Below are 21,899 nucleotides of genomic sequence, written 5' to 3' on the forward strand. Positions count from 1 at the left end.
CTGATCGGAGCTGTGGCCGTAAGGTAGTCTGTGCCTGCCGCGGCGACAACTCTCAGACCCGTTGGCGGTCATCGGCGGTGAGGGATGCCGTCAAGCTGAAGAAAGAGTCTTATCGGGCCTTCCTGGCCTGTGGGACTCTGGAAGCAGCTGGCAGGTATCGGCTGGCCAAGCGGAATGCGGCTTCGGCGGTTGCCGAGGCAAAAACTCGGGCATGGGAGGAGTTTGGCGAGGCCATGGAAGCCAACTTCCGAACGGCTTCGAGGAAATTCTGGTCCACCATCCGGCGTCTTAGGGGGGGGGAGCGGTGTGCCATCGACACTGTGTATAGTGCCGATGGGGCGCTACTGACCTCGACCCGGGACGTTGTGAATCGGTAGGTGGAGTACAGTGGAACCTCGGTTCTCGACCATAATCCGTTCCAGAACCCTGTTCGAGAAACGATTTGTTCAATCACCGACATCATTTTTCCCATTAAAAATATTGTAAATTGTTTTAATCCGTTCCAACACCCTGAATGTTTACCATGAATGTTTAACGTAAACATGAAGCTAAACCAGGCTAATCGTACGTTCGCGTTATCGTAATCTTTTGTACGAAAGATTACGCTAACACGAACGTGTAAAAAAAAAAGATAAAGAAAATAATTATGACAAGGATTTTTTACCTTTGTGGTGGTCAGCAGAAGGCGCATGCTGTATTCCCTAGCAAGATCGGAAACTCGCACTATTTATTCTTTAACTACTAGGGTGGTGTTAATTTCCATATGCCATTTTTAAAAGTAAATTGCAAATATTTTCGTGGATCCTGACAATATGTGTGTATTTGTGACTATTTAGCTATTATGTCTTTCTTAAAGACAATAGTTGTACGACCAACTGTTCTTTTTTTCACCTGTCCTGCTTGCACCGACCTTCTTCGGAAGCATAGTTAGGGGCTAAAACACTCCGTTCACCGTTATTAAAAGCGAAAACAAAAAGAGGCAAGTGCGCACGTGATAACAGTTGGTCACGAGGGGTGGGGGCGATCTACACGATCGACACCCGTACGCTGCTCAGCATCGCACTCTAGCATACGCACTCACGTATTACCGGCGTTCGAACTCCGAATTTTTGACCGAACAGCGAAGCAAGAATTTCTCGAAATTTTTGGTCGAACACCGATTTGTTCGAACTGAGAGGCGTTCGAAAACCGAGGTTCCACTGTACTTCGAAGACCTCCTCAATCCCACCGACACGTCTTCCTCTGGGGAAGCAGAGCCGAAGGACTCTGAGTTGGGCTCTCGCATCTCTGGGGTTGAAGTCACCGAGGTGGTCAAAAAGCTCCTCGGTGGCAGAGCCCCGGGTGTCGATGAGATCCGCCCGGAGTTTATTAAGGCTCTGGATGTTGTGGGCGTGTCATGGTTGACAAGCCTCTGCAACATCGCATGGACATCTGGGACAGTGCCTTTGGACTGGCAGACTGGGGTGGTGGTTCCCCTCTTTAAGAAGGGGGACCAGAGAGTGTGTTCCAACTACAGGGGTATCACACTTCTCAGCCTCCCTGGTAAGGTCTATTCAGGGGTACTGGGGAGGAGGGTCCGCCAGGAGGTCAGAGCGCTCAGGAGGTAGAGCGCTCGTCTTGGGATCAAGAGATCGCAGTTCGAATCCCGTCTCCTCCGTGTTACATGTCAAAGTGTCCTTGGGTAAGACACTGAACCCCGAATACCCCCAATAAGCAGGTTACCGCCTTACATGGCTGCACGGCCGCTATTGGGAAATGTGAAGCACACTGTAAAGCGCTTTAGGAAGTCTTGACTTGAAAACACTATATAAATGCAGATCATTTCATTTAATTTCATTACTCAGTCGGAAAAGGGTGGCATACTCTCTCCGGGTTGGGGATGAGATCTTGCCCCAAGTGGAGGAGTTCAAGTATCTCGGGGTCTTGTTCACGAGTGGGGATAGGATGGAACAGGAGATTGACAGACTGGTCGGTGCAGCGTCTGCCGTCATTCGGACCCTGTACTGGTCCGTCGTGGTGAAGAGGGAGCTGAGCCTAAAGGCAAAGCTCTCGATCTATCGGTCAATCTATGTTCCTACCCTCACCTATGGTCATGAACTTTGGGTTATGACCGAAAGAAGACGATCCCGGATACAAGTGGCCGCAATGAGTTTCCTCCGTAGGGTGTCTGGGTTTTCCCTTAGAGATAAGGTGAGAAGCTCAGTCATCCAGGAGGGACTCTGTGTAGAGCCACTGCTCCTCCGCATTGAGAGGAGCCAGTTGAGGTGGCTCGGCATCTGATAAGGATGCCTCCGAGCATATCGCACCGGCAGGAGGCCCCGGGGACGACCCTGGACACGCTGGAGAGACTATGTCTCTCGGCTGGCTTGGGAACGCCTCGGGATCCCGTCGGATGAGCTGGAGCAGGTGGCTGGGGAAGTCTGGGATTCCCTTTAAAGGCTGCTGCCCCCGCGACCCGACCCGATAAGCGGAAGATAATGGATAGATGGATGGATGGACATGTGCAAAACCTGAATCAAGCTAGATTTCGCTGAGTTTCTGGCAATGCTAAAAAAAATTTAGCTTTCTAATGAATTGGCTATTGTACTATTGGAAAATTTGTACGGGCCACAAACATTATTTTTTTTATTTTTTTAACATAAGATTTCCATTTTGGGGGATTTATTTAATTGGTTGCACAATACCAAATTGCATTTAATCACCCTTTTTTAGTGAAAGTACCAGGCTGTACTAGCCCAAAACACACCACAGGAAATAATACATTGTATTTCGAAGCACCCTTCAGGACACCCAAGGTCGCTGTACCATATGAGTAGGTCACAACAATAAACGAAGAGTAAAACAAGCAAGTAATAAATAGCCAATAAAACAAATTACAGTTAAAAGGGGTGGTGTGTGAGGCATAAGGTCAAGAATAGGCAAGTCTGAAGAGGTGAGTTTTGAGTCCGAAATTGAAGGTGGACAGGGTCGCAGAATTTCGGAGTTCAGGTGGCAATGAGTTCCAGAGCTGGGGGGCAGAGCGGCTGAAAGCTCTGCTCCCCAGGGAGCTAAGGTGGGCAGGGGTTATAGTGCGATGGAGGGAGGAAAAAGATTATGAGGGTGCGGGATGGCGTTGCAATGTGAAGGAGGTTAGAGAGGTGGGGAGGGGCGAGGTTATGAATAGCCATGATGCCCCCACTACCCTAGTAGTTAAAGAGTCCAACCAACAACGTTGGCAACAAGATCGACTCTTCTTTTTTATATATATATATATATATATATATAATAGGGCAGCACGGCAGCGCAGTGGTTAGCGCGTGTGCGGCACAGTTCTAAGGTCTTGGGAACCTCCTGTGTGGGTTCAAATCCAGCTACCGGACTTACTGTGCGGAGTTTGTATGTTCTCCCTGTGCTTGCGTTGGTTTCCTCCGGGCACTCCGATTTCCTCCCACATTCCAAAGACATGTATTTCAGGTGGATTGGCCGGTCCAAATTGTCCCTAGGTGTGAATGAGCGAGCGAGTTGTCTCTCCCTGTGTGCCCTGCGATTGGCTGGCAACCAGTTCAGGGAGTCCCCTGCCCACTGCCCGATGATTGCTGGGATGGGCTCCAGCACCCCCGCGACCCTACTGAGGATAAGCGGTACATATTAGCTGTACCGCTTATCCTCAGTAGGGTCGCGGGGGTGCTGGAGAACATACAAACTCCGCACAGTAAGTCCGGATGCTGGATTTGAACCCACAGACCTTAGAACTGTGCCGCACACGCGCTAACCACTGCGTCGCCGTGCTGTCCCCTCACATGCACGCTTTTTTACTCAATTGTCTGATGACATTGACTTCAAAATAATCCTTTAGAATTTTATACTAATTCGTAAATTTGAGCCCTGATGTGATGGACTGGGCAGTGCTTGGAGTCAGGGTTTGTACGGATGCTAGAAATTCTTGAAAATGCTTAAATTTTGATATAGTGTTTTGAAATGTAAAAAGTGCTTGAATTTTAGGTGAAGTGCTTGTACATGCCTGAAATTTGTGCCATGTCACCCAGGTTAGGTTTTTGGGCTAGGGTTAGGTGCTAGGGTTTGGGCTTCAAAAAAAAGGGTTTCAACTTGTGTTTCCAAAATAGGATTGGAGCTAGAATTGGAAACTATGGTTTAGGCTCCTCATTGGGGTATTACTGTATACTGAATTTAGGGTTCTGAAATAAGGTTGGGGCTAGGGTTTACAGCTGGAGTTTCGTGTAGGGGTTAGGGGACTAGGGTTTGAGCTCCATGTTAAGGTTCTAAACTGAATTTAGGGTTCCAAAATAGGTTTAGAGCTAGGGTTACATTTAAAACTGGGTTAGGGCTCGTGTTACAGCTAGGGTTGGATGTAGAGCTAGGGTTTAAGCTTCAAGTTAGGGTTTTAAATGGACTTTAGGGTTCCAAAATAAGGTTGGGGCCAAAGTTGAGGTTTAAAGTTTAGGTTTAGGTCGTTTGTCCTTTTGATAGGCGTTGGATTTCCCCTTTTAATGGTACTGGAGAATATGAAAAATTTACTTGAAAGTCCTTGAAAAGTGCTTGAATTTGGCCATTAAAGAGTCAGATTATTGGCACTTCAACGTATGCAACAGCATTTGCCACTTGTCAGTGTTGTGTAGATGGCAGATGGCTGAGGAGTGCGTGTCCGTAATCCACGCTTGAGAGCTAATGCCTTAGCCCACCTCCATCCACTAGGCCCTCCCTGTGACCGTCTGTCATCCCTCCGTTCCATCAATTTCCATTTCCTTCAATAATTTTTGATGCTCTCCAAATGGGGGCTTATCTGGCGTTTAGCCACGAATCATGTCGGATTATGGCAACCGCAATGACTGTTTGTCATCTTGGCTGACAACCTCTATTTGGGAAAACAAGCCTGCTTGTCTGTATTATGTTGGTAGTCAAGTTATATTTTTTTGAAAAGCCCTTAATCACAGAAGGTCTCAAAGGGCTACACAGGCCAACATTACAACATCCCCGGTTCTGAAACCTGCATGAGGGCAAGGAAAAGCTCAAAACCTTAAAATGAAGTCCCATTATTGTATAGAGATCCCTCGGTTTTTGAAAGTATTGGGGACCAGAACCACCCACGAAAAGTGAATATCCTCAGACATTGCACAATTCTAAAAGCCACCAAAGGGTTCAATTTGCCTCGAGGTGGCGCCCTTACCGACTTTAGAGTATGAGTGTGACAAAATAACAATCATCAATCTACAAATAATGACAAACATAATTGCACTTAATCAGTTTTATTGTCCTTATATAAAAGTAAATTGAAATTTGAATGGCTTCTTTCAGTGTAAGTTAGCAATTTCGAGAGTTGATAGATCCACGAAGGAGTGAACTAGCGATAACCTGAAGCTCGAAGTAGCGAGGTGTCACTCCGACTCAACTTTGAGGTATTGACAGCAACAGTCTCATGAGTCCAAAATTCCAGTTAAAACATCAAAAATTTCACTGTGGTTTTGCTCTTTTTTTTTCTCTGGATTTTTTCCCCCACATTTTTTTTTACCTTCAACAAAAAAAAAAATATTTTTTCTCATTTGAGTGGTTTAATTTTTTTCCCCTGTTTTTTTCTTTTATATTTTCTTACCTTTATTTGTTTCTTCCTTTATTCCTTTGCACTTTTTACCTTATTTTCTGCTTTCTCCTCTTTTCAGTTTTTCCTTCTTGTTACTTGACATGTGATTTAAAAAGCAGAGAAGTCGATAATGAGTTTATTTAAATTTTGTATATTCTTAATTATTTTTCAGCCAGCTGAGTTATACTGCGGAGAATAGTGCCAGGTTGCAACACAGATGAGATCTTTTTGTGTTATGGTGGTTGACGTGGAAGCTAACCACATTGCGTTCACTTGTCATTGTTCCTAAAGGATTAAAGGAAACTCTGGCAAACTGACAATGACTCTAGATTATACAGAAAGAGAGCTCAAGAGTTTTTTGGTAAAAAAGTTCCACTGCTGTTCAGTTGGTATTGCTAACATGTGATGTAAATGCTTTTATTTTGCCGTGTTAAACGTGTGTGTAACGAGCCGCTGCTGTTTAGAGCGGAAGATTCCGGTGGGCAGGCGGCCCTTCAGCCAGGTGGGCAGGAGGAGGAGCTTCTCGGGGGACGAAGAGCAGAGCCCGCCCTCATACCACACCGAAGGGCCTGCCCAGCTCCGATCACACCTGCACCAGAGCCACAAATCAGGTAAGGGTGGGCAGGTATTTTGTATTTATTTTTATTATGAACTATATGGTTATTGTTGTTGTTATTGTTATTTTATTGCTGTAACCATTATATTATGCAAATTAATTACAATCCACATCTATATTTATGACTAAAACAATTTGGTGAATAAATATGTTTGATGATGATGGTGAAAACTAAACAAAATCTAAATAAATTGAGATACAATCACATAGAGATTACTTTTAATAAGAACACAAAACATGTCATGCACAACTCTGTTATGGCAGCCAAGTGGGAGTAGCATACAGATGTATGCTATCCACCTGTAAATATATCATTTGTCTTAGGAAGTGCAGAAAAAGACATCTTTGTTGTATAACGGACATTAGCTTTTAGAACGAGAAATTATTGAATATCTCAAAACACAGTGACATCTATCAACATTAACAGGGAAAAAGTATCATCACCTTTGCTCACTAACTCACTCTTCCTTCTTTAAGAACTTTGCATTAGAATGCAAAATGTGAGCATGTCAAGGAGGATCTCATTGATGACAGCTGCTTGCTGTGGCGTGCAGGATGTCTTCTCATCATTAAGCTTGTCTTTTTTTTTTGTTTTTCTATTGGGATAAGAACAGACAGCATGAGTGTCGTTATTGCAAAGTTTACAAAGACTTAAAAATCACTCGGACTTTGTCAGAAAAGTAGTAGTAGTAGTGGGCACATGTTTATGATGATTTATTGTTCAGCTGAAATTTTCTGAGTGTGTTTGTTATAAATAATTTGTTGTTCCCTTTAGTTGGATAGCGGTTGGCACTGGACTTTTCTGTGCTGTACTCAAATACACTTAATACACTTCATTTAAATGAAAGAATTATCTCACACTGTGGGGTCGAAGTAGCAGACCACTGACGTGTGAGAGAGCTATAAAAGTTGGTTAACGGAAGAAAATCCACCTGGCAAGAGACTTAAGTTTTTTTAACCTGCCACAGCCGGGAAGAGAAGCAAAGAGGACAAGCAACTCGCTCTTTCCATACTCTCTCACTCACCCTCGCTCACCCCCCGTCTGCCTCTGTGTTTTATTAAAATCACAAGACATGGAAAAATACTGGTATGTTGAGACAAAGACAAAAGACCACCCCCCTGGAAAAGTACCAACACCTTTAAACAAAGACAGGATGACGAAGAGACTCCAAAAGGAACATCAAACTGATTAGAAATACACATCTTGAGCAAATACGTTTAAGCCTACTTTACACACACACACTAACAAGCAAACGCTAGCACATCAAGCGAGCGGCCAGAGACTAACGTTACGTTTCCTTACTGAATCAATTGGATTTTCCCAGAAAATTCAAACTTGATGCTTAATCTCACCACTATTGTATGAAAGGTGAGTGTTTTTGAATAAAGCAGAATTAAACACTGCATAAAATGATTTGGCTGTAATAATAAGTATCTTACACACACATGCGCGCTGTCATTAATCAGCTAAAAAGCAAACACTAACCTCAGCTAGTTACCAGAGGCAAAGGTTACGTTTCCACTCTTAGAAACGCAAAAAAACAAATTAAAACAAAAAATGTAGTGACTTACCCTTGTACTGAGCTCCCTTCATACTCATTGGTGACTCTGTTTTGGTTTTGATGACTGCCGCACCATCGTGGTGCTCCTGTGCCATCACACTTTTGCAAAGATTCCAAGTGACGCACTTATTTGTTTTGTTGAGTGTGGAGTAGTCCAACACCTATGCGGATGGTTGAACTAGTTTCTCTCTGTCCTTCATGTTTCATGCATTGAATTGACCGTAGCATTTGAAAATAGCGCCTTGGTTAGCACTCACTCTGTTATGCTCGCTGACTCGCGCTGCGTGTGACATCATTGGATCTGCGACGTGTTTAGTGATGCATAAAACACATGACACGACAATTCAATGAACTAATTTGTTGCCAACACTTTTAAGCATCGATTTTAATTGCTTTTATCAATTTGCTGTTGCAGCGCTAATGTTAATACGCAGGACATCTAACTATTAAGGAAGTCAAAGGGGTAGGATTAAATAAGCAAATGCTTCTTCCTATTCCTTTTTGAAAATGTTACGTTAACAATTTTTTTGAGTTCTGTTTTTGTTTTACTTATGTTCGAAATCATCTTTATTCAGGTTATTGGTTTGTGGTGCCGTCTCACCACGGCCTTGTCGTTGTGTAGATTCGCTCTTCCAGATGAAGGAGGAGATGATGGAGCCGGACGAGTTCCACTTTTCCCAGGGCGCCTCGGATCAGGAGAGCAACGGCTCGGGTACCTACTACATCAAGCAAGAGCCTTGAGGTGGGCGGGGCCTTCTCCGGGTACACTTTTATATGCGCCACGTAAAATACTGGAGGAATACTCTGCAATCATTTCCCCACTCGGGATCTCAGTTCTCTTCTTTAACATTCGAAAAATCTATTTTTATAAACCTGAAAACGGGCTTTATTCCCATGTACTCTTCAGCCGTCCCAGGCCTGCATAAAATGTTAGGACTCGACTAAGGTGGTTCTATTCTTTGGTCTGTGAACACCCCACCCATCTCTGTGTCATAGCCACCGAACATAGAAATTCCTATGAACAGAAGCTGGCACAAAAACCAGCAACTTTTTGAGAAAAAAAAAAATTGTCTTACAACAACATAGAAACCTAATTTTTTTCCTTGTCTTAGTGTCGTTTTTACATTTGCTTTTGTGATAAAACCTTCAATGATTCTGTTGATTGGTAGGTTGATAAAACATGATTGAAGACTGTTTGTTGGAGTCGAGTACTGCAAATGCTGCCTAAAATTGCTCTGAATGACAGAATCCTTATCACAGATTCTGTAAATGTTTGATGGATGCATATGTTTTAGTTACTTACCAATTGTTATTTTAGCCCTGGGGTCTCAAACTCAATCGAGTCAGGGGCCGCTGAATCTAGAATCCGGGTGATAAAAACATTCCGCTTTTCTTAAAGTGACAGCAACATATATTTCTCCAATAGATGTCGCTGTAATGTATTGTGCAACCAACATTAGTCACAAAGTGAGCAAAAGGCACAATTTTTCTACCAATTTTACCAAGCCTTTCAAAGAAGGACAACAAGAAGGGAAAACTATTTTCTTTAAAAAGGAATAAAAAAATAGACTAGAAGAAACATGAATTCGATGCAGAAACGGAAAATGAGAATAAAAAAAGTAGTGGAGGAAAAAAAGAAATTAAAGCATTTTTCTTTTTCATTTCTTTTCTTTTTTTCCCTCTTTTTTTTTAACCTCAATTTTCTCCTTTTTTTTTTCTTAGTCAAGTCATGTTAATTTGTATAGCCCTTAATCACAAGGAGTCTCAAGGGCCGCACAGACCACAGCTTATAGCAAACTTCAGACAATTATTACACCATGCCCTGAACAAACCTACATGAGGGCGGAGAAAAACTCAAGAACTATGAGTTCAACATACCGCATAAGTTACTGTAAGGTTTTACCATTTACTAAACTGAAATCTGACTCCGAAGACACTTCACGTGTCTTGTCTAAACCCTTACAGTTGGAGCATGTCCAGAAGTCAGAGAAATTATTTTCTTTTTTTTTTTCCTATTTAATTTCTTATTCCTCTTTTATTTTGTCTTCTTCCATCGTGCTTTTAGCACTTGTTTTTGGCGGCACGACAATGCTGCGACAATTAGTGGGAAAATAATACACACTGTCCCTTTAACTTTCATATTTATGCGTGGGACCTCAAACCATCATCTTTGGGGCCGTGAGTTTGAGACCCCTGATTTTAATCATAGTTTCCCAACGTAATGGAGCCAAGACACTTTTTTATTTCATTGAAAAAGATCGAGGAACACCTTTTTTTAAAGTTAAACATCAGTTCAGTGAGGATCTCTGAATGATTCAATATTGATCTAAATGACTAACGATGATAAAGGGAATCCACCTGTGTGTAATCAAGTCTCTATAAATGCACCTGCACTGTAATTTAAAGCGCAGAGAGCATCATAAAGAATGAGGAACACGCCAGGCAGGTCCGAGATACTGTTGTGGAGAAGTTTAAAGCTGTATTTAGATGTTGTATGAATTGACAGTATAAAGTTTTTCTTATTTGTGGTCGTATTATTAAGGAGGTAATACCGGTAATTCCTTTTGGTATAATTTTGCTGTAGTTTTCGTTTCACTATATTTGTCAGTGGAACCATTTCTTTTTACTGCATTCTAACAACTTTTTAAAAAAATAAAAACTATTTATTTTTAAATAATAATTGAAGTCACTCAAACTAAACTGTGTTTTACTTTAATTGAGGGGTCTCTAATGTTTTTCTAGCGTCAAGCTACTTTTTATTACTAATAAGCGCAAAGGTCAACCACTTGAAAATTTCTAAAATAGCAACTTGGCTAGTTGCTAAATAGCTAAAAAGTAGTTTGGTAGTAAGCTTGAAAGGTAAACGAGTAAAAAAACTAAAAGCGAGCTAGCTAGATAGCTAGCAATCAGAGCAAATATAGTCAGATCCAAAGCTAGATAGTTCGCTAGAAAGGAGGCCAAAATCCAGCTTGATAACTAACAAAAAAGTACAATGTTAGCTTGTTAGCATGCAAAATGCTAGCTAGATAGCTTTCTAAATGGCTTAAAATGTAGAAAGATAGTTAGTTACAAAGCTAAAAAAGTTAGTCAAATAGCTAGCTAAAAAAACTGCGCATTTTATAGCTCATTCGCTTTATAAAACCCATAAATTGCAATTTGTTGTATTTTCTGTAAATACATCAAGAAAAGGCAAATAATTACATTTGTTTAATAGATTCTCATTCTACTCTCTGATTGCTTAAAAATAATTATCACTACCGTATTTTCCGCACTATAAGGCGCACCGGGTTATAGGGCACACCCCGAAAAAATAGTTTTTGGTCCTATTTTTGACATACGTAAGACGCACCGGATTATAAGGCGCTACAATGGGAACGTGGACAAAACAGTCAGATAGTTCAGTCCAACTGATTACCCCCTTAACATTCCGAAAGCTTGCAAAGACGCAAATACGTGTCGAGAACACGTGCAAATGCGGTGTCCGTAAGATGTCACTCAAATGCATCGTTCCATCATTCGGAAGGTTAAAGTCTTGGGATTCAAGAAATGATATCCATTCCTTAGTATCTATTTTCTTTTTCGCTCGCAACTTTACTGTGCATATGACAATAAACACTTGGAATTGAGTTGAATTTAAAAATAGACACTCCACTCCATTCCATCCATTATCTGCACCGCTTATCACAGAAACATCGAGTTCAGTCTGAAACAAGATACAGGGACAATATAAAACCCGGAATAGCTCACCGAAGTCGTTGTGTTCATAATAATGTGCAGGCAATGTCCTCTTATATACGTGAGGGTAGTAAATTCAGGAGAATACAATATTTACAAATACAGAATAGAAAAAAATGCTTTATCTATGCCGTCAGCCACATGCTATACGCATTCATCTTTTTCGGCCAATTGCAGGCTTTGTTTCGCCGTTTAAGCCAATGGCAGCCTGTAAATGATATAAAGGATCCGCCCCTTGACCTCCGAATAACTTTAGCCAATAGTGATCGATTCAACTGATGATTGACACATCTTTTTCGGCCAATTGCAGGCTTTGTTTGCCGTTTAAGCCAATGGCAGCCTGTAAATGATAAAAAGGATCCGCCCCTTGACCTCCGAATAACTTTAGCCAATAGTGATCGATTCAAATTATGATTGACACATTGGTTAGCCAATGAAACGCCTGTAAATAAATCCCAGCATACACCGCGTATTACGTGGCGTTCGGGGGAAAATCTAGTCGGCGGCTGCAAGTTAGTTGGAAAACTTTGTAACTTTAAAATTGATCCATAAATAAGGCGCACTGTATTATAAGGCGCATGGTCAGCTTTTGAAAAAAATAAAGGCTTTTAGGTGCGCCTTATAGTGCGGAAAATACGGTACTTTAATAGATTTTTGAAGCCAATGTACTGGAAATAGTTTATTTGAATTTCTAAAACAACAAATCATTGTAATTAGTATGTTGTTACTGTTATTACCAGGTTAATTATTAAAAAATAGTATTAAATAGCCCCAATCAACGAATTAGAATGACTGTGCACTGGGGAGCTATTTGCAGAACAGGCCTGCAGGCACCTCATTTATAATTAGGGGGGCATTCCTGGTACCCACGGGCATCATGTTGGAGACCCCTGCTTTAATTTATATTTTATTTTTTTCGGACCAATCTTGAACAGCTCCATTAAAAAAACCTACCTCTCGTGTAGATAATTAGAACTGTATATACAATTAAGGAAAAATGTAATCTGCTGCCACCTACTGATATGAATGATCACTGAAAGAAAGCAACAATTCATACAAAGATACGAATAGGCAATTTCTTGTGGCATATTAGACATGGTCTCCCGGCCCATTATGGGCAATTTTAGGTTCAATGAATTGGGGGTGCTAAACGAAAAAGGTCAAAATATAATTGATTCATTATCTGCACCGCTTATCCTCAGTAGGGTCGCGGGGGTGCTGGAGCCCATCCCAGCCATTTTCGGGCAGTGGACACCCTGAACTGTTTTTTTTTTTTTTTTGTTTGTTTTTTTTTTTGCTTTATTTATTTAATTATTTTTCTTCTTTAGTTCATCTTTTTTTAATTGTTTTTTTTTCCGGACTACCCTCACCACTATATCCATTTTTATTTTATTTTTTGGGTGGGCATAGCGTGTGTGTAGGCGGGCATAGTCCTCCCATCGGTAATGCCCCTGGCGCGTAGCATATTTTTGACTTTGTATCCTGAATTTCCTCTAACTAGTGGCAATATTTTCAAGTTCAGGTAGTTGGTAACGTAAAACATTTGCATTCAGAGACATTCGTAAGTAGAGGCACCGCTGTATGTTCCGATTTATTTTGTTAGTTGCGCAGGAAAGATCGTAAGACACCGTTTACAAGTCAACTTTTGAACTCAAACAAATTTTAAGCAGCATTTTTACAACAATGGTGAATGGCTTATTCCAGAGGAACTTGAAGGTGGCGCCGGTCGGAGTGTGGTGGTCGTTGCCAGTGTTAACATCTCCATCAGTTGTGCTTTCATAAAGGGATGTCTTGTTCTTACCATGGCTTCTTGGCAGCAGGATGCAAAAAAAATAAAAAATAAATAAATAAATAAAATAAAAATAAAAAATGTAATGGTGGTGATAGGTGGCAGACATCATTGGTAGTCGCGTTCGTCTTTGCAGCAATAGGGACGTCAAATCTCCTTTAGCAAATAAACAATGTGTGTACTCTGCAAGTGTTTGAGTCTTGAATCTGTGTTAGTCCTTCCCCCTCTCAGTGTTTGCTACATTTTTTTTAGCTTTGCTATCGTCGGAACCTTCTTTGTTGTTGTTGATTGTTTTGGACTTGTGTAATTTCGGATGGCGCTTGTAAGGCTAACGATGCAGTGTTTCTCAGACAATTTTGTGAGACTTGGGCAGGTGGACAGTCTAGGGCAGGGTTCTCCAACCTTTTTCAAGCGTCAAGCCACTTTTTGTTACTCATTAGCGCAAAGGGCACCCAGTTTAATATGCATTTCTTAAATAGCAACTAAAAAAATGGCTAGATTGTTTGCTAAATAGCTAAAAAGGTAGGTGTCAGGACCAGAACGGAAACAGGACCCAATTTGCGTTACGCTTTTCACAAGTTTTATTAAAGGAAAGAGGAAGGGCTGCACCCATGATCCTGCGTTCACTAGGCGCAGGAAGCAAGTCGCTTTTGTACTCTGTGATCCGAACACGAATGTGGATCTTCCGTAGTGAGCAATGGTGGTGTCAAAGACGGAAGAATAGGTTGATAGCTGGGACAGGAGAGCAAAAACGTGGTCGGGGACAGAAACCGGTCGTATGCCGGGACGGAAGAGCAGACGTGGTCAGGATAAAAAACGGGTCGTAGCCGGAGACAAACTGGAGCAAAAACAGGACAGGCAGGTGGTTATGGTCAGAAAAAAGGCTTGCCTTGAAAAAGAGGTCCGCAAATGGACTGACAACAGGGAACTGACGGGACAGGGTTCAAATACTGACAGGGAGCCAATCAGAACCTGCGTTGGCTTTAAAGTTGGCGCCAAATGAGCGGGCACAGCTGAGTCACATCAGTAATCATGACAGTAGGTCGATTGTCAGCTAGAAAGAGAACTGGTAAAAAACTAAAAGGGAGAGTAAAGAGTAAGAGTTAAAAACCATCTAAATATCCAGATAGAAAGTTAGATAGCTAGCTAGAAAGGAGGCCAGCATTTATTTAGCTTGATAACTAGCAAAAAAGGGTCAAATGTTGGCTAGATGGCACGCCAAAAGAAGGAAAAAGCTAGCTAGATAGCTTGTTAAATAGTTTAAAAAGTAGGAAGATGCCTAGCTAAAAATGCAAATTTTTTGCTCATTCTCTTTAGACGACACATAAATTAAAATTTAGATCGTTTCTGTGAAATAAATCAATGAAAAGATGGATGAATAAATTGGTTTAATACACAAATAGATTCTCATACTACTCTCTTAATTATTTGTTTGAAAATAATAAACAATACTTAGATTTTGTTGTTCATGAAGCCCATGAACTGGAATTTATTTGAATTCCAAATGGTCTGCATTTATATAGCGCTTTTCAAGTCAATGAAGCTTTACAATGTGCTTCACACTTACCCGTTCTCACACACACACACTAATAGCATCGTCAGCCATGCAAGGTTTATCGGGAGCATTAGGGATTGCAGTGTCATACAACACGGAGGAGCCGGGAATTGAATCTGCGACCTCTTGATCCCAAGACAAGCGCTCTACGTACCGTATTTTCCGCACTATAAGGCGCACCTAAAAGTCTTAATTTTTTTTCAAAAGCTGACCATGCGCCTTATAATACAGTGCGTCTTATTTATGGATCAACATTAAATCACAAGGTCTCGCAATTTACGCAACAGCCGCCGACTCGATTTTCCCCCGAACGTGGAGTAGTCCGCGGTGTATGCTGGGATTTATATTCCGGCGTTTCATTGGCTAACCAATGTGTCAATCATCATTTGAATCGATCACTATTGGCTAAAGTTATTTGGAGCCTCGGATAGGCTAGAGGGCCGAAACAAACCCTGCAATTGGCCGAAAAAGATGTGTCAATCATCCGTTGAATCGATCGCTATTGGCTGAAGTTATTCAGAGCCTCGGATTGGCTAGAGGGCCAAAACAAACCCTGCAATTGGCCGAAAAAGATGTGTCAATCATCCGTTAAATCGATCGCTATTGGCTGAAGTTATTCGGAGCCTCGGATTGGCTAGATGGCAAAAACAAACCCTGCAATTGGCCGAGTTTAGCAATGGCGTAGCAAGCTTAGCAAGCTTGCTAAAGTACACCATAAAGAAACATGTTTTATTAGTCTGTATTTGCAAATAATTTACTCTCCTGGATTTACTTCTCTCACGGTTGTAAGAAGACCATGATTGCGTATCATTATTTAACGTGAGAACTTAGGTGAGCTATGCGGCTTTATATTTTCCCGGTATCTTGTTTTAGAACGATCTTGATGTTGCTGTGATGAGTTGAGTGAATTAAACTCCATTCCAAGTGTTTATTGTCATATGCACAGTAAAGTTGCGAGCGAAAAAGAAAATGGAAACTAAGAAATGTTTGGCATTTCTTGAATCCCAAGACTTTAACCTTCCGAATGATATTTGAAATGATGCATTCGAGTGACATCGTACGGACACCGCATCCGCACGTGTCTACGACATGTATTTGCTTCTTTGCAAGTTTTGGGAATGTTAAGGGGGTAATCAGTTGGACTGAATCATCTGACTGTTTTGTCGACGTTCCCATCGTAGCGCCTTATAATCCGGTTCGCCTTATCTATGGAAGATATAGGACCAAAAACTTTTTGGGGGGGTGCGCCCTATAACCCGGTGCGCCCTATAGTGCGGAAAATACGGTAATTCTAAAATAACTTATCAGGTTACTTTGTTGTTACTATGTTATTACCAGGTTAATAGTTAAAAAAGAGTTAAACAGACTCAGACAACCAATACAAAAATCAATTTACAACAAAACCACAATGACCCAGCACTGGTCAGATATTTTCAGAACAGGTCCCTCTGAGGCCCGCGGGCGCCACGTTGGAGAACCCTGGTCTAGGGCGTGTCAGGGGGTGTGCCCCCACAACCCTTCAATGGCTAACTATTAAAAAAAAAAAACACAAGTTTGAGACCTTGGTAGGGACTCATTAAACCCTGGCAGCCCGCTACTATTTCTATATGGTATTGGAAACACCGCAATGCATCAGTGGCATTTCAGCTGTCCGCTTAACTACCTCAGTCGGGTATTGTCGGCGCAGCTTTGAGCAAATGGCGGCAGGATTCGCTACAGCCAAAGGGAAAACGACCACCACATCGGCATGTTTGTAAAGAAAAAAAACATTTAGTAGCTTGGAAGTGTTTCGGTAGTAAACGGATGCCAAGTCCAATGACGAATGCGTTCAGAAGGAAGTTATAGTCAGACAACGAGCCACTGCAGGCAAACTATGGCTTCCATTCATGTGGTGAACTATGTAGAGGTGATTGCATGTTGTTTCCTGCTCTTTAAGTGAAAAGTATGTTTTTGGGTACTAACACGGGTTTCTTAGTTGCTATTACACTGGAACACAGTATTTGGTGCTATATACCATTTAAATAATAAATGGTTGGTGGGATCAGTCTCTAAAACATCTTTTTGATGTAAAAAAAATCTATTTTGGATACAAATATTAAAATTAATGTGCATATATATAAATATATATACTATACGAGTTGAGGTGCAAAGTTTTAAGTTTTTTTTCTTTCATGGACGCTGATGTGTTGAGTTTCAATTGTGAAAAAAAAAAAAAAACTGACATTATTTTTGATTGATGGTTTATGATCATGCTCTGTTTTGCATGGTTTCCTTTGTTGTGATTTTTTTTTTACGTTTTCTTTTTCAATGAATAAAGCTCCTAATGACAAATTCTGTGTGTTCACGTTTCAAATCACATGTGTCAAACTCATGGCAAGTGGCCTGTGAGACAGTGCTGGGAGAAGCACGAGACAAAAATCAGATTGTTTAAATACAGGGTTCATACACCTTTTTTCATGGCCCAATCAAGCCAGTGTCTAAAACACATATGTCAGAGTCAAGGCCCGCGGGCCTAATGTGAGAGGGTTTTACCTGGCCCGTGTGACGATATCAATATATTATTAGATCCGGCCCGCAGGCCGCTGCAAGCCAGCAGCCCGCAGTACGCATGAATACTACATTTCCCACAATGCAACGGGGACGCGCCGAGCGGGAGCACAGCGGGAGGCGGTTTGATTTATTTAGCAGCCGATCAGCAGCAGTCATTAGCATAACAGCAAAAATTATCCCACAGATACCCATCAACAATGGCTAAACGGAAGGTGGACACTGAAAACCGGGGCTTTCAAACAAGGTGGGAGTTGGAGTACATGTTCACGGAGGTAGCTGGAAAACCTGTGTGTCTGCTATGTGGAGAAAGTGTGGCGGTGATGAAAGAGTATAATATGAGACGGCATCATGAAACAAAACACACGGAGAAAACCAAGATTCTGGACATAGAACAAAGGCTACAGAGGGTCGAGGAATTTAAACGAGGTCTCAAATCTCGACAGGGTCTGTTCAGAAAAGCCCAGTCACAAAGCGAGGCTGCTGTCAAGGCCAATTTTATTTTAGCAGAGGAGATCGCCAAATCAGCCCGGCCATTTACCGAGGGGGATTTCATCAAAAACTGTATGCTTAAAGTCTGTGACGAACTTTGCCCAGGCAAAAGACAACTTTTTTCAAACATCAGCCTGAGCAGAAATACCATTGCTGATCGCGTAGACCTGTTGTCTAACAATCTTAAAAAGCAGCTTGTTGCAAAGGGGGAAGATTTCATCGCATATTCCCTGGCTGTGGACGAGAGCACAGACATTTCTGACATTGCCCAGTTGTCAGTTTTCATCCGCGGAGTGGACTCCAGCCTCAACGTGACAGAGGAGTTGTTAGCGCTACGTCCTATGCACGGCACAACTACTGGACATGATTTGTATGAAGAGGTCTCAAGATGTGTAGAGATGGAGCTGTCTTGGGAAAAACTCGTGAGTCTGACAACAGACGGAGCACCTGCGATGTGTGGACACAGGAGTGGACTGGTGGCAAAGATACGGGAGAAGATGCAGAAGGAAAACGTCACACTTGAGCTGACAGCTTATCACTGTATCATACACCAAGAGTCCTTGTGTGGTAAAGCCTTGAAAATGAAAGATCTAATGAGCACCATCACATGCGCAGTTAACTTTATCAGAGCCAAAGGGTTAAATCACCGCCAGTTTAAGTCATTTCTGTGCGAGTTAGAAACGGAGCATGGTGATTTGCCCTATCACACTGAGGTCCGGTGGCTAAGCCAGGGAAAGGTGCTGCGCAGGGGTTTCGAGCTTCGTGAGGAGATTTGTTTGTTCTTGGACAGCAAAGGAAAAGACACAACACAACTCCGAGACAAAAGGTTTTTGTGTGAAATGGCTTTTCTGTGTGACATTACGAGTCACCTGAACGCAATGAACCTGCAGCTGCAGGGTCGGGCTTGTGTCATCTCTGAAATGTACACTACAGTGAAAGCATTTCAAGCCAAACTGACTCTGTGGGAGGCACAAATGCGGAAAGAAAACTTCAGTCACTTTCCTAGCTGTCAGACCATGAAAGATGAGCTATCTACCAGTGTTTTCCCGAGCGCAGAGTTTGCTGATAAAATTATTATACTCGCTGCTGACTTTCGACACCGATTTGCTGACTTTGAAGCACAAAAAAGCAGGTTTGCACTGCTCAGCAATCCATTTGCCGTTGATGTGGAAAGCTCACCGCCAAACCTCCAAATGGAGTTGATTGAGCTACAATGCGATGATGCGCTGAAGGCAAAATACGCAGCAGTGGGTGCTGCGGAGTTTGCACGCTTCCTCCCCGACACAATGCCCCAGCTGCGCACCCAGGCTGCTCAAACATTGTCTATGTTTGGCAGCACATACCTGTGTGAACAACTGTTTTCCTTAATGAAACTGAACAAAACATCACACAGAAGTCGCTTACTGCTGAACACCTTCACTCAGTTCTGAGGATTTCCTCAGCTCAGAGCCTGACCCCGAACATTGATGAACTTGTGCAAAAGATGAAGCACTGCCAAGTATCAGCGTCAGCCTCAAACAAGTAATGTAGTGTTGTAGTAATACAGTACTGTATATAAATGTATGTAAATACAGTAATAATACAGTAATGTTTCCTGTGCAATTACACATTTGAAGTTTTTACTCCGTTCAAGTTTAAAAGTTAAATATGCACATAAAGAAGGTCTTGTTTTTGGTTGTTCCCCTCGGGAATTTTAAAGCTTTATTGTCTATGTTGACTATGTTGTTTTTGTTTGCCGACTCCGTTCCTGGGAGTGTTTCTTGTTTTTCGGCTTTTCATGGAAAATAGATCTTGATGTCGACAACAGTCTTTTGATAAAATTGTCTCCTATTTAGCAGAGAAAATGACTTTTGATTGTTATTATTTGTTAATCAGTAATTCCTTTTTTCACACTAACCCAGAGAAAGCACATAAAGGAAAGTCAATGTACATTTGAGCAGGACAGATGAGGTCCAGTGTGTTGATTGCTATTGGTTTTAAGTAACAAGAGATTTTTGCACTTTATTTTATTGTATTTCGAGGCAATATTTCTTTTAAATAATTTCAGATGATTGAATGATAGAAAGTTGTTATGAGTTGTTATGAGATATGTTATGAGTTTTTTTTTATATAAAGTACATTTGTATTTTGTGCCTGCTGAAATTAAAAATGACTGACAGAGTCATAAGAAAATATTGCTTTATTTATCCAATCATATTGTAATATATTTGTTATTTTTTCAGTAGGTTAAATCTTGGTTTCAGTAAAGATTGGACAGTCCGGCCCTCGGCTTGTAGCCAAATGTTTTATTTGGCCCTCCGTCCATTTGACTTTGACACCCCTGGTCTAAAATGATGTCCGCCCAGATGCCCGGGGCATGCATCTTTTACTTCAGACGTACAACTTACAAAACTTCTCCGCCCGGGTGGCCGACAACTTTTTCAAGGGGAAAAAAACGTTTTTTGTTTTTTTTCAAATCAAACGTTTGGTTTATTCTGATTTCGAACTCTTTGTTAGGTTTAGAAATTTCAGAATTTCGGTTCGTTGACCAATTTGCATACTCGGCAGACAATCAGAAGCCTGCATCAAATAACTTTGTGCTTCCGGACTTTCCCGAGCGTTATAAGGTTGTGCGATCATTTTCCAAAGTAGACGCAATGAGAACACATCGCCAGGACCGTACCATTAACTCCTGTAAAACGAGGGTGAAGGGATTAATTCCATGATCTGCTGGTGGACACTCAGACTGGTCATAAACAAAGACGTGTCTGCATTATGTCACTAGTCACTGAAATCTGTCATGCCATATATCATTGGTAAATTTGAACTCTTGGGCTTCAAGACATGATGTCCATTTCAAAATATACTCATCACAGAAACATCACCATCAGTCTGAAACAAGGTACCTGAAAAGTATAAAGCCGGTATAACTCCCCAACAAGTCTTGTAATATACCACTCATGAAACAATTATTCACAAACCTTTTCCAGTTACATTGACGATTTACTTCAAACACAAGATAATGCCGACAGATGAAAAAAAACTGCCCCAAAGCATTCCTGCATTGCTTGACGATCCTAGTTATTCATTTAGCTCCTTAATTCCTGTTTACAAATAAACTGGAACAACGATTTCTGACCTTTTGATTGACACCACTCTTGGCCAATTGCAGGCTTTTTCCCCATGACATTTAGCCTGCAATTGCCTATTACAGCCTGTATTAAAAAAACACATAACTTTAGCTTCTTAAATATTTAGCAAATAGTGACCCATTCCAATGTTGATTGACACATTGGTTAACGTCATTTTATGGAATTTTGCGAGGTGTATTCCAATCAGAGCCGTAAATAAATCATTTTTGCGTGTGATTAACACGCACAAGTGTGCACAATCAGTGACTTCTGGAAAGAGAATTTACAACTTTTTCACAATGTCTAAAATTGCCCTAAGTAAAAAACACAGTTGCAAAGGTTTTAGGGCTGCAAACCGGTCATCTCCAAATGGATACTTTTGGAAACACTTTGACATACCTTTTAAGAAAAATGTAAAATACAATGTTTAGTTTTTCAAATTGAGATCAAATTTGATCTGGGACCAAGTAAGGCTTGTCCCAGCTGTTTTCAGCTGCTTTCCAAAAAATGCCCATGCTTACACTCAGGCATGTGATTAAAAAAAAAAATTCAGGCGAGAATAAAATCCTTGTATTTCTGTGTTTCAACTCAGATTACAGAGTGTCAACGTTCAGGGATTAAGCTCTAATGTGCATACTGAGTGGTGTAATAACAGTAGGGTGGTTGATGAACATTGCTCTCCCGTTATAAAAGTCCTAGGAGTAACCTGTAGACCCATTTGGCCCATCATCCGGCCCACCAACCCAAAATGCTTAAGATACAATGACAATATATCATTGTATATGAAGTGCTACTTATGATAACTTGCTACATGGTTAAAAGGGTAGGAAGCTAGCTAGCTTCACAGGTAGAAGATTGCCAGATAGCTAAAGCACTGCTCATTCACTTTATAAAACCCATCAATTGGAATTTAGTTGG

General features: G+C 41.4%; 1 protein-coding gene, 1 long non-coding RNA gene and 1 pseudogene across 2 annotated transcripts in view; 2 read left to right on the forward strand and 1 right to left on the reverse strand.

The window, feature by feature from the left end:
- The window catches only part of mbtd1 (mbt domain containing 1), a 43,193-nt gene extending 26,030 nt beyond the window's left edge, over positions 1 to 17,163 (forward strand). Inside the window, exons 16-17 of the mRNA XM_088323071.1 lie at positions 6,040 to 6,186; positions 8,376 to 17,163. Of these exons, the coding sequence (XP_088179197.1) occupies positions 6,040 to 6,186; positions 8,376 to 8,494 (266 nt within the window). The 3' untranslated portion in view covers positions 8,495 to 17,163. The remainder of the gene's footprint in view (positions 1 to 6,039; positions 6,187 to 8,375) is intronic.
- LOC148346843 (uncharacterized) lies at positions 5,275 to 9,410 on the reverse strand. Its single transcript, XR_015847847.1, has 3 exons — positions 7,764 to 9,410; positions 6,636 to 6,787; positions 5,275 to 6,164 (listed from the first exon to the last, which is right to left on the reverse strand). It is a non-coding gene; the product is annotated as an uncharacterized LOC148346843 (long non-coding RNA).
- A 372-nt stretch (positions 17,164 to 17,535) lies between the features above and the next one.
- Positions 17,536 to 19,911, forward strand: LOC148346844 (general transcription factor II-I repeat domain-containing protein 2 pseudogene; annotated as a pseudogene).
- The last annotated feature ends 1,988 nt before the right edge of the window (positions 19,912 to 21,899 follow it).

The sequence above is a fragment of the Urocampus carinirostris genome, chromosome 19 (assembly GCF_059441175.1).
Source record: "Urocampus carinirostris isolate Australia breed hairy pipefish chromosome 19, RoL_Ucar_1.0, whole genome shotgun sequence".
Lineage (NCBI taxonomy): Eukaryota > Metazoa > Chordata > Actinopteri > Syngnathiformes > Syngnathidae > Urocampus > Urocampus carinirostris.